The sequence below is a fragment of the Nelusetta ayraudi genome, unplaced genomic scaffold (assembly GCF_046127955.1).
Source record: "Nelusetta ayraudi isolate G7.1 ecotype Tasmania unplaced genomic scaffold, CSIRO-AGI_Nayr_v1 ptg000090l, whole genome shotgun sequence".
Classification (NCBI taxonomy): domain Eukaryota; kingdom Metazoa; phylum Chordata; class Actinopteri; order Tetraodontiformes; family Monacanthidae; genus Nelusetta; species Nelusetta ayraudi.
Genome location: NW_027466140.1, coordinates 962,902 through 977,587, shown reverse-complemented (window position 1 = coordinate 977,587; position 14,686 = coordinate 962,902). Strand labels below are relative to the sequence as shown.

The following is a 14,686-nucleotide window of genomic DNA, read 5'->3' as shown; positions in this document are numbered from 1 at the left end:
AACCATTTACCAAGGGTTCAGAGGACAGCAGGAAGTCAGGGGTCAGACCACTGACCCCACAAATTCCTGTTTTCCAGCTACCGCTTTATTCTTCGGCTCTTCCCTCCCCGTCCCTGTCGCCATTTCTTTCCCTGACCCCTTTCCTCTCCTTCAGCCCATCTCTCCCTCTGTTTCCTTCTGTCCTCATGCCAACAGGACATACTTTCATCTGCGTGTCTCCTCCTCTCCATCTGTTGGGAGCACTTATGTTTTTCTCTTTCCCTTCCCTTTGCCATTTTTTCCAGCTATTTCCGGCCGACCTCTTTCCTCCCGACTTCCTCCTTAAGCTACATCTTTCTTTTGAAACAAGACAACGGATCTTTTCTGCAGAGACAGTAACCACATTTCCAGGCCTGTGGTAAGATTAAGTGTTGAGCCTTGATAAAACAACAGAGCTCTAGGACATTTTTTTTTTTTTAGCATTGTGCACAGATAGGGATCCTCCAGCTAGAACATGGAAGATTTCAGAGGAACAGTGTAAAGCAAAGGCGTTGACTAAAATATGTCGAAGCATATACTGACAAGGCACTGACACACATTCACTCATCACTCACCAAAAACCATCTGAAAAAAAAAGTAAATCCATGTGCGGCAAACCCATTGATCAAACACCTCCTGCTACCGCCATGCTGGCTCCCCATTTAATTCCTCACCTCAGCAACTGAGTTCATAAGGTGCTTCCTGCTGAGTGTCATGTTGAGTGTGTTGTTGTGACTCAGCATGGGTGTCTTCATAAATACAAAGTCACTCCTACTGGATAAAGTGGAGTAGCAAGGCCTGTACGTGCGCATGTGTCCCTCCTGGGGGCCCCCCACCACCTCCATATAACGTATTGGTCCATCTGAGTTGAGCTGGAGATGTAGGTCCTTGCTGGGCCTCTGATGGTAGCGGGTGGACCTTTGGCGTCCATAGCAGCAGCAGCTGTCCGAGCCGCCCATCCCCGGGCCTCTGTGCCTCAGGCAGCGTACCATGACGGCGACAAAAGTGATGAAGGACACCGCCGACACACAGGCAAGAGAGATGATGAGGTACAGGGTAATATCCGACATCCCGGTGTGGTGGTAAAAGTGCTTGTGGCGCGGGCTCACCGGCACGTCCACGGTTTGTCCCTTCTCGTCCACGGTGACCGTGATGTTCACAGAAGACAACTTGGGCGGGTCACCGTTGTCCTGGATGATGACTGTGATGTCGTAACTCGAACCTTCTTCCTCCTCGGTCCACTTCCGGGTGGTGCGCAGGTCGCCAGTGTGCGCCCCTATGCGAAACATGCCTGCGTTGGGTCCGGGCGCAATGGAGTAAAACAACCAGGCGTTGTGCCCACTGTCTGCATCCAACCCGACCAGTTTGTTGACAACATGCCCCGTGCCTGCAGACGGGGGCACTGTCAGCTGTAGTCTTTTGTCTTTTGGAAGAGGGGGGTGTATGAGCACCGGCGCGTTGTCGTTCACGTCCACCACGAACACGTGCACGGTCACGTTGGTCGCCCGTGAAGGCACGCCGGCATCACGGGCCTGCACCTCGATGCGAAACGCCTTAATCTGTTCGTGGTCCAGGGAGCGCATGCTAAAAATGTGGCCGTTCTCAGGATTGATGTAGACGTAGGAGGAGATCGAGGAACCCTGCACCATGCTGGGAAGGATGGAGTAGGAAATGTGAGCATTTTCACCGAGGTCTGGGTCAGTGGCTGAAACTGTGGCGATGGGGGAGCTGGGGGCGTTGTTTTCTGGGATGTCCACAGAGTACGACGACTGAGAAAAGGTCGGAGCGTTATCATTCACATCAGAGAGCTGCACCACAAAGGTTTTTTGCGACGAGAGAGGAGGGGTACCTAAGTCTGTGGCCGTGATGACCACCGTGTATTCAGGAACAGCCTCACGATCGAGGTTTCCAGCAGTGATAAGGCTGTAATGCATTCCAAAAGCTGAATTCAGCTTGAAAGGCAAACCTGGTGGGATGGTTAATGTAACCTTGCCATTTAAGCCAGAGTCCAAGTCCCGTGCACTAATAAGTGCTATTACCGTCTCCGGTGCGGAGTCCTCTCTGATAGGACTGGTTAGTGACGTCAGTGTTACCTCGGGGGCGTTGTCATTCACATCGATGATGTCAACTATGACGTTGCAGGAGCCCTCCATGGCAGGAGAGCCCCCATCTCTGGCTTGCACGGTAATGTGGTAGGCCGGTGTTTTCTCATAATCCACGTCACTCTTCACACGAATCTCCCCGCTTTTGGAATCCACACTGAACAGATTCAGGACCCGCTCCGTCGTGTATTTGCTAAACAGGAACGATATGTCCCCGTTGCTACCCGAATCCGCGTCTGTCGCATTCAATTTCGTCACTAAAGTGCCAGGTGCCACATTCTCCAGAAGCTGAACCTTCGTCACCGGCTCGTCAAAGACGGGCGCATTGTCATTCACGTCCAGAATTTTAATGAGCAGGAGTGTTGAGCCAGATTTCTCCGGCTGGCCTCCATCCACAGCGGAGAGCAACAGGCGAAACGAGGCCTGCGTCTCCCTGTCCAAAGCTTTGTCCACCAACAGCTCCGGAAACTTGCTGCCGTCGCTTTTAGACTCCACTTTCAAAATGAAAAAGTCGTTTGCCGCGAGGTGGTAAGTGCGTAAAGAGTTGCTCCCCACGTCCGGATCGTGCGCGCTCTCCAAGCGAAACCTTGTGCCGGGCGCGGCGGCCTCTGATATCTCCAGAGAAATGTTGCTGGTGGTAAACTGCGGCGCGTTGTCATTCACGTCCACGATCTCCACCGCGACGCGGTTAATCTCCAAAGGGTTCTCGAGAAGCACTTGGAGGTGTAGCGTACACGAGGAACTCAACTCGCACAATTGCTCCCTGTCGATCTTTTGTCCGATCACTAAGTCCCCGGTGGTCTGTCTCACCTCAAAATACTCTGTTGCGGAGTCCGAGACCACCCGCAGCCTCCTCTGAGCGATCCCCTGAGAGGTGAGACCCAAATCCCTCGCGACATTCCCAACGACGGATCCGGGGCTCAGCTCCTCCGGGATAGAATAGCTGAGCTGAGCGGCCGCGCAGGAGAGGCACGCCAGATGGATCCAGAGCCTCCACAGCCTCCCTCCTCCGGAGCGCTTCCTCTGTCTGGAGTCCATTGTGCGGAGCACAGAGGGAAAGTTCTTAACTTCTTCTCCTACCGCAACGTATCCATTGTGGCGTTACAAAGAGGCAACCGGACGCCAGCGTAAACATTTCCGTTTCGAAAACAGGTCGACTCGAAGTTTCGACGCGACCATGATGGCTGTACTTTTGGGGAAAGACGAGGACGGGGGGGAAAAAAAGTCGGAGAGCGCAGCGCCTCCAGTGAAACTCTACTCTGTCCCCTCTGCCTCGCTCCGCTCGTGGGCGGGGAGATGTTGCAGGGGCCTCCCCTTCCCTTGGAGGGGCCGGATCCGCTCAGTCACACTGCTTCCGCGAGCGTGCGCGCGCGCACTCACACAAAACTTTTCAGTGACTTCACTTCTTCTCTCTCTCTCTCTCTCTCTCTCTCTCTCTCTCTCTCTCTCTCTCTCTCTGCTGACACACACACACACACACACAAAAACTTTTCAGAGACTTTTCAGAGGTAGTGGAACTTGTCCAGTCACGTGGTCTCACCGCACGCCCCTCATTGTCAAAACAGAGCAGCTGTTATTTATAGCAATGCTATTTTCTATCCGCATGAGGGCGTGGTTGCCAAAATGGACAAAACTTTTACACAGAAACTTTTAAACAGAGATCAATACAACGTTTTAACTGCTATTTTGAATGTCTATGGTATTTCCAAACGGATTTACATTGATTCTCGACATCTATCATATCAACTGATGCTAAAAACAAAAAAATGTAACTGAGAGAAACAGAAGTTTGATTCAGAACGGAAACAAGGACGGACATTTGTATAACCTCAGTCTGTTAATAAAGAACAGGACATAATTGTACAATTTAATGCATCATTCTTTGTTTGCAATTTGCATTTATGGAAAAATACTATAGTTACGCATAGCAACATCTCATATATTTGAAAATTCTCTATTTTCTTAATTTTGATGAAGAGTTTGAAAAAAAAAGAAATAAGCACCTGCATTTAATTTAAAGGGAGAGTAATGGAGAGGGAGGCGGGAGAGCTTAACTTTTCATTTCTGCTCACCTGCTGGCTCTCAAAGGTCCAGGTGCTGTCGGGCAAAGACGCATCCAGGACACTGATCACCTCCTTAAAGTCAGTGGTGCTGCTGGGTTTAATCAGCGTGAAGTCACTGTACTCTGACATGGGAGACATGCACGACCTGAACGACTGACTCTGAGACAACATGTCTCCTCCCAGGACCTCCACATACTTTATGGGTCCGTCAGTGTTCAGCTGAATCTGCAAGTTTCTGTTGGGGTTCTTGTAATCGTCGCACTCGCTGTGTCTCGCGCAGCAGCAGCTGCCGCCGCCTCTGCTGTTCCTCATGCATTTGACCGCCAAGATGACAAAAGTCAGCAGTGACAGCACGGACACCGAGGCCAGAGACATGATGAGATAAAGGGCCATTCTGCCAGTTTTCTTGCTGGGCTCGGACACTTTGTGGCGGAGGTCTAAGATGGGCTCGTGCAAGCCGTCCTCCAGCAGAATGGACACCGTGACAGTGGCGGACTGGACCGGTTCCCCGTCGTCCTTGATCTCAATGAGCAACCTCTGAGAGGAGTCGTCCTGCTCCAACACAGCGCGTTTAGTCCTCACCTCCCCTGTGTACTGATTGACAGTGAACAGAGACGCGTCCGTGGCCTCCGTCAGCCTGTACGAGATCCAGGCGTTATGGCCCGAGTCAGCGTCCACCGCCGTCACCTTGGTGACCAGGTGGCCCATTTTGGCGGAGCGGGGCATCCTCTGATGGGCCAGGGAGCCCAGGGCAGCGGACGAGGGGTAAATGACAGCGGGGGCGTTGTCGTTCTGGTCCAGGATGAAAACATGGACGGTGGCGTTGCTGCTGAGAGACGGAGAGCCCTGATCCTTTGCCTGCACCTGAATCTCAAACACCTTCAGCTTCTCATAGTCAAACGAGTGCATGCTGTAGATGCTGCCGTTGTCCGAGTTGATGTAAACGTACGACGAGACGGAAACGTCCTGCACTTTAGAGTCCAGTATAGAGTAAGAGATTTTTGCGTTGTCACCAAAATCCACATCAGATGCTGATACTGAGTACAGTATAGAGCCTGGGACACCATTCTCTTTTAAATAGACATTATAGGAGCGCTGGCTGAATACAGGAGGGTTGTCATTCACATCAGTGATGCTGACAGGAATAATTTTCTTACTGGACAGAGGAGGAGAGCCTGAATCAGTGGCTGTTATCTCAATATTATAATTTAAGACTGTTTCTCGGTCCAGTGCACCACTGGTAACCAGGGCGTAATTATTAGAAAAAGATGGTTTTAGATTAAATGGAAAACCTTTTGGTATTTGCAGCGTTACTTTACTGTTATCGCCAGAATCAAGGTCTCTTGCACTGATCAGTGCCACCACTGTGCCACTCGGCGCATCTTCCCGTACAGGTTTCGGTTGAGAAGTGAAAACGATTTCCGGAGCGTTGTCGTTGAAATCAGAAACATCCACCTGCACGCGACAGTGGCCCTCCATCTCTGGACTCCCTTTATCTTTGGCACTCACATCAATGTCGTATGATTTCGTCGTTTCAAAATCCAGCCCTCCTTTCAAAGTGATTTCACCGGTTTCAGAATTAATGTCAAAAAGTGACAAGACAGAATTTGGTGTTCGTGAGCCAAATGAGAATTCAATCTCGCCGTTTGAGCCTTCATCTGCATCGGTGGCTTTTGGCTTTATTACAGTCGCTCCATTCATGCTCCGTTCACTGAGCGTCACTTTGTAAACGTTCTTTTCAAAAACCGGGAAATTATCATTGATGTCGAGCACATTAATGATTATTTGTGACGTCCCGCTCCGGACTGGATTACCTCCATCTGATGCTGTAAGCAATATTTTGTGAACGGCTTTCTTCTCTCGGTCTAGTGGCTTTTCTAAAACAAGTTCAGGGACAGTTTTACCTCCCTCTATTTCTTTAATTTTGAGAGTACAGCAGTCATTTTTACTGAGCGTGTATAATCTCAATGAATTGCTTCCAACGTCCGGGTCCGTTGCGCTCTCCAAAGGAAACCGCGTGCCAACTGCGGCGGATTCGGCTATTTTTAAGGAAAATTCATTTGAGAGGAAACCAGGAGAATTGTCATTAATATCTCGGATTTCCACTTCGATACGATGCAACTGCAACGGGTCCTCGATCACCACTTGCAGAGGTAGGACACAACTCGCGCTTTGTCCGCACAACGACTCTCTGTCTATCCTGTCATCCACCACCAGCTCGCCCTTGCCCGCATCCACGCTGAAATACTGCTTTCCAGCCTCAGAGGCGACGCGAAGCTTACGGTCAAAAATCTCAGACAGTCCCAAACCCAGATCTTTGGCTAGATTTCCTACCACAGATCCCTGTTTCAGTTCCTCCGGGATGCTGTAACGAGTCTGTCCGTGTATTGTAGTCCACAAGAGGAAGAAATGATGCCACCACAATGCCTGCCATCTCCAGTCCCCGCATCCTTTTGTCTTTGTCATCCCTGATTCAACAGAGTGCATCATTTCCAGTCGATGAGAACAGAAAATAAGAGGAGAAAAACAATTTTCCGACGCGACATAATCCCATACAACTTGTTTGGTAATTCCAATAAAGGGTGCTAAATATCAGTTTGTTTGTTTTTTCCCGAGACCATACACTGAATCCCATCTCGGTGTGATCATAATGGCTTTGGTGCTGAAACTGCAGGGGGAGGGAACAGATCTCTTTGTACAGTTCTGCCTGCTATTGGTGCACAGCACCATCCCCTCACGTCCAATGAGAAGAGGTTTAAGCATGCCATGGTTACACACACACACACACACACACACACACACACACACACACACACACACACACACACACACACACACACACACGGCTGCACAGTGAGACAGTGAGAGAGCTTGTAAAGGCAAGAAATATACAAAAGTGTGCATTTAAAGGTAAAATAATTATTATTACAGTAATTCAACCATTTTTCTGGAAATTTAGTTTTGAAATGTGCACTTCAATGTTGAACATGAAAACAAATTGTATTGTCAAAAGTAAATCCCAATAATAATAATAATAATAATAATAATAATAATAATAATAATAATAATAATAATCGATTATATCATTATTGGATGTTATATTAGTAATTATTAATTGAATAATATTTAATATACACACCACTAAGTATATCATTACACAAAATAATTTTACATTATTGGAACTTTTTTTATTGGAAATGTTGAGAGTGCTATAAATGTAATATTTTCTCATTGTGAGCGTGAAGGTGTAGTGTCTCAAGCATCTGGTTCAATAGGTCATAAGCCACTGTATATGAAAAAAGACCAACATGCAGGTAATCGTGTTATCTGTTAATGGGTTACTCCCAGCCAGAGAGAGCAAGAATGTCAACTCAAACGGGGGTTTAACTGTTCTCATGGATGTTCTGTAAACCATCCCATCATCCCCGGGACAGCCACTTGTACTCCCCTTAAAGTATATATGTGTATACATTAACATGTGCATAAAACTGTGATGATAGAGCTGTATCTTTGGAGATATTCACATCTGGCCACACAACCTCCCTCGGGCAGAGCTGTGTGCCCAATCGATGCCTGACTTCTTTTTTTTTTTTTTTTATAATAAACGTACTCCTATACAATCAAGTTGGTGTCAACTAGGATTCCTTCATCATGACATATTGTCTTCATCTGACAATACACCACAAAGGACATAACAACATTCCTTCCTCGTGCATCCTGAATGACTCACTGTCAACAGTCACTGTCCACCAATGTGGTGCTGAATCCAGTACTTAAATGGCATGGTGAAAATAATTTTACAATGTGAAAGAATATGATAAAAAAAAAAGTGAGACAGTATATTAGTTTAAAACGTTTATATGTGCAACGCTTGTAATGACTTTCAGAGAGGAAAAAAACTTGTTGCCAGATGCATTACTGCTCACCTGCTGGCTCTCAAAGGTCCAGGTGCTGTCGGGCAAAGACGCATCCAGGACACTGATCACCTCCTTAAAGTCAGTGGTGCTGCTGGGTTTAATCAGCGTGAAGTCACTGTACTCTGACATGGGAGACATACACGACCTGAACGACTGACTCTGAGACAACATGTCTCCTCCCAGGACCTCCACATACTTTATGGGTCCGTCAGTGTTGAGCTGAATCTGCAGGTTTCTGTTGGGGTTCTTGTAATCGTCGCACTCGCTGTGTCTCGCGCAGCAGCAGCTGCCGCTGCCTCTGCTGTTCCTCATGCATTTGACCGCCAAGATGACAAAAGTCAGCAGTGACAGCACGGACACCGAGGCCAGAGACATGATGAGATAAAGGGCCATTCTGCCAGTTTTCTTGCTGGGCTCAGACACTTTGTGGCGGAGGTCTAAGATGGGCTCGTGCAAACCGTCCTCCAGCAGAATGGACACCGTGACGGTGGCGGACTGGACCGGTTCCCCGTCGTCCTTGATCTCAATGAGCAGCCTCTGAGAGGAGTCGTCCTGCTCCAACACAGCGCGTTTAGTCCTCACCTCCCCTGTGTACTGATTGACAGTGAACAGAGACGCGTCCGTGGCCTCCGTCAGCCTGTACGAGATCCAGGCGTTATGGCCCGAGTCAGCGTCCACCGCCGTCACCTTGGTGACCAGGTGGCCCATTTTGGCGGAGCGGGGCATCCTCTGATGGGCCAGGGAGCCCAGGGCAGCGGACGAGGGGTAAATAACAGCGGGGGCGTTGTCGTTCTGGTCCAGGATGAAAACATGGACGGTGGCGTTGCTGCTGAGAGACGGAGAGCCCTGATCCTTTGCCTGCACCTGAATCTCAAACACCTTCAGCTTCTCATAGTCAAACGAGTGCATGCTGTAGATGCTGCCGTTGTCCGAGTTGATGTAAACGTACGACGAGACGGAGACGTCCTGCACTTTAGAGTCCAGTATAGAGTAAGAGATTTTTGCGTTCTCACCAAAATCCACATCAGATGCTGATACTGAGTACAGTATAGAGCCTGGGACTCCATTCTCTTTTAAATAGACATTATAGGAGCGCTGAGTGAATACAGGATGGTTGTCATTCACATCAGTGATGCTGACAGGAATAATTTTCTTACTGGACAGAGGAGGAGAGCCTGAATCAGTGGCTGTTAATTCAATTTTATACACAGAGACAGTCTCTCGGTCCAGCGCACCACTGGTAACCAGTGCATAATTATTAGAGAATGATGGTTTTAGCGTAAATGGAAACCCTCTAGGTATTTGTAGCATTACTTTACCGTAATCAACAGAGTCGAGGTCTCGAGCCCTAATAAGCGCTACAACTGTCCCCTTCGGTGCGTCCTCGCGCACTGGGTTTGGATTTGAAGTGAGGATTAATTCCGGCGCATTATCGTTGACGTCTTTTACCACTATTTGCACACGACAGTGACCCTCCATTTTAGGCACCCCTTTATCTTTTGCAGTAATGTCTAATTCATGTGTTGTACTGCTCTCATAATCCAGCGGTCCAATTAATGAAATTTCACCCGTATCTGAATTTAAACGAAATATGGTTAACAATGACTTCGGAGTATGTTCAGAAAGTTCGAAGTGGATCTCTCCGTTAATGCCTTCGTCCGCGTCCGTTGCTTCAACTTTTAAAAGGACGGAACCGACAACAGTATTTTCGAGAACACTTACATTATAAAGTGGCTTTTTAAAAACAGGGACGTTATCGTTGTTGTCAAGGACAGTTACTGTAATCTTTGTGCTTCCAGTTTTGACTGGGTTGCCCCCATCTAACGCTGTCAGTAATAACCGGTGAACGCTTTGTTTCTCCCTGTCAAGAGGTTTTTCTAGGACAAGCTCTGGTATCTTCCTATTTCCCGATAACTCCTTGATTCTCAAACTAAAGCATTCGTCTTTACTCAGTGTATATAATTTCAAAGAATTACTCCCAACGTCCTGGTCTTGTGCTGTTTCTAAAGGAAATGTTATCCCTGTAGCGGTTGACTCTGCTATTTTTAACGATCGTTCCTCCGTTGAGAAAACGGGGGAATGATCATTCATATCTCTTATCTCCACTTCTATTCGATGTAACTGTAGTGGATTCTCTATAACAACCTGCAATGTTAACACGCAGCTGGCGCTTTGTCCGCACAACGCCTCTCTGTCTATCCTGTCATTCACAACCAGCTCGCCCTTCCCCGCATCCACGCTGAAATACTGCTTACTGGCATCAGTATCTACACGCAGCTTACGGTCAAAAATCTCAGACAGTCCTAAACCCAGATCTTTGGCTAGATTTCCTACCACAGATCCCTGTTTCAGCTCCTCCGGGATGCTGTAACGGGTCTGTCCGTGTATTGTAGTCCACAAGAGGAAGAAATGATGCCACCGAAGCGCCTGCCATCTCCAGTCCCCGCATCCTATTGTCTTTGTCATCCCCAATGAGTTGAAAATAATTTTACATTGGGGTAATCATTAAGTTTCCACCAATTTCCATCCAAAAAAATGACCGATTCCAAATATCCCGAATCCTTTCATGTCGCAAGAAAATTCAGATCGATATGGTAAAAAATCCGTCAAGAGCATCACTCCGTCACATCCATCTCGCTGTGATGAAAATGTGAACGGTGGTGAGACTGCGCGGGGGGAGGGAATGGATCTCTTTGTACAGTTCTATGTTTCATTGGTGCACAGTCTCCTTCTCTATCGACCAATAAGAGGAGAGGACTGAGGGAGGGGGCGAGCGTTGCTATTAAAGACACAGATGCTGTTTAAACCTCTTGCTTTTGAAGTGTCAGCCAGTTTAGTCAGTACTACAACAAAATAATACATTAAAATGTATGGTGGTGGTTAGAAAACAATAAAATGTAGCATGATGTTGATTTTTTAATCTTAGACCAAAATTAATTTCAGGATTTTGCTGTCTAAAATGCAGTGCTGAAAAAAGGTTATTAACATGAAAACCAATTCTTGAGACAGAAAGCACTAGATGGATAGATAGATAGATAGATAGATAGATAGATAGATAGATAGATAGATAGATAGATAGAACGCTAGATGGATAGATACGTACTTGCCAGATTACAAAGATATCAATGAAAACTGTTTGAGATGTCAAGAAAAATAGGAGTTACACTTTCAAGGTTTCACTGAGTTCACAAGTTGCTGTCCACCAGCGTGGTGCTGAATTAGGAAAAATCTCAACGCTTCAATCTGTTAAACCGCTTTCTATGATGTCTTGCAAAGAGACAAAACAAACAAACAAAAGCCATGTCTAGATTACTTGTCTAAAGATATTGTGTCATCTGCTCACCTGCTGGCTCTCAAAGGTCCAGGTGCTGTCGGGCAAAGACGCATCCAGGACACTGATCACCTCCTTAAAGTCAGTGGTGCTGCTGGGTTTAATCAGCGTGAAGTCACTGTACTCTGACATGGGAGACATACACGACCTGAACGACTGACTCTGAGACAACATGTCTCCTCCCAGGACCTCCACATACTTTATGGGTCCGTCAGTGTTGAGCTGAATCTGCAGGTTTCTGTTGGGGTTCTTGTAATCGTCGCACTCGCTGTGTCTCGCGCAGCAGCAGCTGCCGCTGCCTCTGCTGTTCCTCATGCATTTGACCGCCAAGATGACAAAAGTCAGCAGTGACAGCACGGACACCGAGGCCAGAGACATGATGAGATAAAGGGCCATTCTGCCAGTTTTCTTGCTGGGCTCAGACACTTTGTGGCGGAGGTCTAAGATGGGCTCGTGCAAACCGTCCTCCAGCAGAATGGACACCGTGACGGTGGCGGACTGGACCGGTTCCCCGTCGTCCTTGATCTCAATGAGCAGCCTCTGAGAGGAGTCGTCCTGCTCCAACACAGCGCGTTTAGTCCTCACCTCCCCTGTGTACTGATTGACAGTGAACAGAGACGCGTCCGTGGCCTCCGTCAGCCTGTACGAGATCCAGGCGTTATGGCCCGAGTCAGCGTCCACCGCCGTCACCTTGGTGACCAGGTGGCCCATTTTGGCGGAGCGGGGCATCCTCTGATGGGCCAGGGAGCCCAGGGCAGCGGACGAGGGGTAAATAACAGCGGGGGCGTTGTCGTTCTGGTCCAGGATGAAAACATGGACGGTGGCGTTGCTGCTGAGAGACGGAGAGCCCTGATCCTTTGCCTGCACCTGAATCTCAAACACCTTCAGCTTCTCATAGTCAAACGAGTGCATGCTGTAGATGCTGCCGTTGTCCGAGTTGATGTAAACGTACGACGAGACGGAAACGTCCTGCACTTTAGAGTCCAGTATAGAGTAAGAGATTTTTGCGTTCTCACCAAAATCCACATCAGATGCTGATACTGAGTACAGTATAGAGCCTGGGACACCATTCTCTTTTAAATAGACATTATAGGAGCGCTGGCTGAATACAGGAGGGTTGTCATTCACATCAGTGATGCTGACAGGAATAATTTTCTTACTGGACAGAGGAGGAGAGCCTGAATCAGTGGCTGTTATCTCGATATTGTAATCAGAGACAGTCTCTCGGTCTAATGCACCACTGGTAACCAGTGCATAGTTTTTCGAAAATGACGGTTTCAAAGCAAATGGGGACCCTTTAGGTAATAGCAGTGTAACTTTGCTATTATTTCCCGAGTCAGCATCACGTGCGTTCAGCAAAGCCACAACTGTACCACTCGGCGCGTCTTCTCGCACTGGCTGCGGAATAGATGTGAGGATAATTTCTGGTACATTATCATTCACATCTACAACGTCTATCTGTAAGCGGCAGTGGCTCTCCGTCTCCGGCTGACCATTGTCTTTTGCACTTATTTCAATTTTGTACGATGGTGTTGTTTCATAATCTAATGCCCCTTTCAAAAATATTTCCCCTGTTATTGAATTTATCTCAAACGCGGAGGAGACAGACTCGGGAGTCCGCGAGCTAAACGAAAATTTAATTTCTGCGTTCGGACCCTCGTCGGCGTCATTTGCTACAATCTTTATGATGAATGTGTCTTTTACGGTATTTTCACGTACTGAAACTTTATAAACATTCTTTTCAAACACTGGAAAATTATCATTTGCGTCGAGCACTGTGACAGTGATCTCAGAGGTGCCAGACATGACCGGGTTTCCGCCGTCTACTGCCGTGAGCAGCAGCTGATGAACCGCTTTCTTCTCTCGGTCGAGAGGTTTCTCCAGCACCAACTCCGGCACAGATTTACCGTCCTCAACTTCCTTCATTTTCAATGAAAAACACTCGTTTTTTGTCAACACATACGATTTCACTGAATTAATGCCAACGTCAGAGTCTTCTGCAGACTCCAACGTAAAACGAGTTCCCACTGCCGCTGTTTCAGGAATTCTTAAAGAGAGGTCCTTTGTATAAAAATTTGGCGAGTTGTCATTTATATCTTTTATTTCCACCTGGATCTGGTGTAGGCTTAGAGGGTTTTCAAGAACGGCCTGCAGAGGTAAAACACAGGAGGTGCTTTGTCCGCACAACGCCTCTCTGTCTATCCTGTCATCCACCACCAGCTCGCCCTTCCCCGCATCCACGCTTAAATACTGCTTTCCAGCCTCAGAGGCGACGCGGAGCTTACGGTCAAAAATCTCGGACAGTCCTAAACCCAGATCTTTGGCTAGATTTCCTACCACAGATCCCTGTTTCAGTTCCTCCGGGATGCTGTAACGGGTCTGTCCGTGTATTGTAGTCCACAAGAGGAAGAAATGATGCCACCGAAGCGCCTGCCATCTCCAGTCCCCGCATCCTATTGTCTTTGTCATACCCGATGCGATAAAAACAATTTTACATTGGGGTAATCATTAAGTTTCCGTCAGTTTCCATCCAAAAAATGACCGACTCCAAATATCCAAAATCCTTTCATGTCGCAAGAAAATTCAGATCGATATGGTAAAAAATCCGTCAAGAGCATCACTCCGTCACATCCAGCTCGTTGTAATGAAAATGTGAACGGTGGTGAGACTGCGAGGGGGGAGGGAGTGGATCTCTTTGTACAGTCCTGTGTTTCATTGGTGCACAGTCTCCTGCTCTACCGTCCAATAAAATAAAAGATAGGCTGAGGGAGGGGGTGAGCATTGCTATTAAAGACACAGACGCTGCTTAAAGGCTCTGCCTGTATTTGTGGGAAGAATTCGCGTTCCACAGGTTGCGTACACGCTGTCAGAAAAGCAAAGATACATAAGCTAAATAGTGTGTGTGTGTGTGTGTGTGTGTGTGTGTGTGTGTGTGTGTGTGTGTGTGTGTGTGTGTGTGTGTGTGTAACTGCGTGAGTGAGTGAGTGCGTGCCTGTGTGTTAGGAAGTAACGATCGTGCCTGCTTGCCCATACTTGCAACTACAATGCAAAGATATGTATCTCGAAAAACTATTAAATAACACATTTTAAGCCCCTCAAAATTTCGGCTTCATAAATTAACTGTTTGCTGGTAATGAAAAAAAAAAAAAATAATAATAATAATAATAACAAATGAAAGCAGAAATATTTTTGGCGAATTGACGAAAGTAAATACTCAAAACACGATAAACATCATACTTTTTTCATTTTATCTTT

At 47.3% G+C, this 14,686-nt stretch overlaps 4 protein-coding genes across 52 annotated transcripts in view; all 4 read right to left on the bottom strand.

Annotated features, from left to right (window-relative positions):
* LOC142901788 (protocadherin gamma-A11-like) overlaps nt 1-14,686 on the bottom strand; it is a 218,723-nt gene that overhangs the window by 11,217 nt on the left and 192,820 nt on the right. For 2 of the 49 annotated variants that reach the window (XM_076046445.1, XM_076046450.1), the window contains exon 1: nt 693-3,483. The exons of 43 other annotated variants lie outside the window; for them this stretch is intronic. In XM_076046445.1, the coding sequence (XP_075902560.1) occupies nt 693-3,158 (2,466 nt within the window). In that variant the 5' untranslated portion in view covers nt 3,159-3,483. Of the gene's footprint in view, nt 1-692; nt 3,487-14,686 lie in introns of those variants that run through there. 4 more of the 49 variants (XM_076046444.1, XM_076046491.1, XM_076046492.1 and 1 more) reach the window with 4 other exon arrangements.
* LOC142901698 (protocadherin gamma-C5-like) lies at nt 3,858-6,511 on the bottom strand. Its single transcript, XM_076046315.1, has 2 exons — nt 4,193-6,511; nt 3,858-3,872 (listed from the first exon to the last, which is right to left on the bottom strand). The coding sequence occupies exons 1-2, from the start codon at nt 5,882-5,884 to the stop codon at nt 3,858-3,860; spliced, it is 1,707 nt and encodes a 568-aa protein (XP_075902430.1). The 5' UTR covers nt 5,885-6,511.
* On the bottom strand, nt 7,994-10,881 carry LOC142901795 (protocadherin gamma-C5-like). Its single transcript, XM_076046495.1, has one exon. It carries the CDS (start codon nt 10,564-10,566, stop codon nt 8,026-8,028), a length of 2,541 nt encoding a protein of 846 aa, XP_075902610.1. The 5' UTR covers nt 10,567-10,881; the 3' UTR covers nt 7,994-8,025.
* LOC142901800 (protocadherin gamma-C5-like) lies at nt 11,223-14,517 on the bottom strand. The gene has a single exon (XM_076046499.1). It carries the CDS (start codon nt 13,898-13,900, stop codon nt 11,432-11,434), a length of 2,469 nt encoding a protein of 822 aa, XP_075902614.1. The 5' UTR covers nt 13,901-14,517; the 3' UTR covers nt 11,223-11,431.

Excerpts from the sequence above, each read along its gene's own strand:
- LOC142901698 (XM_076046315.1), bottom strand. The coding sequence starts at position 5,884 with ATGAATGGAGCGACTGTAATAAAGCCAAAAGCCACCGATGCAGATGAA.
- LOC142901795 (XM_076046495.1), bottom strand. The coding sequence starts at position 10,566 with ATGACAAAGACAATAGGATGCGGGGACTGGAGATGGCAGGCGCTTCGG.
- LOC142901800 (XM_076046499.1), bottom strand. The coding sequence starts at position 13,900 with ATGACAAAGACAATAGGATGCGGGGACTGGAGATGGCAGGCGCTTCGG.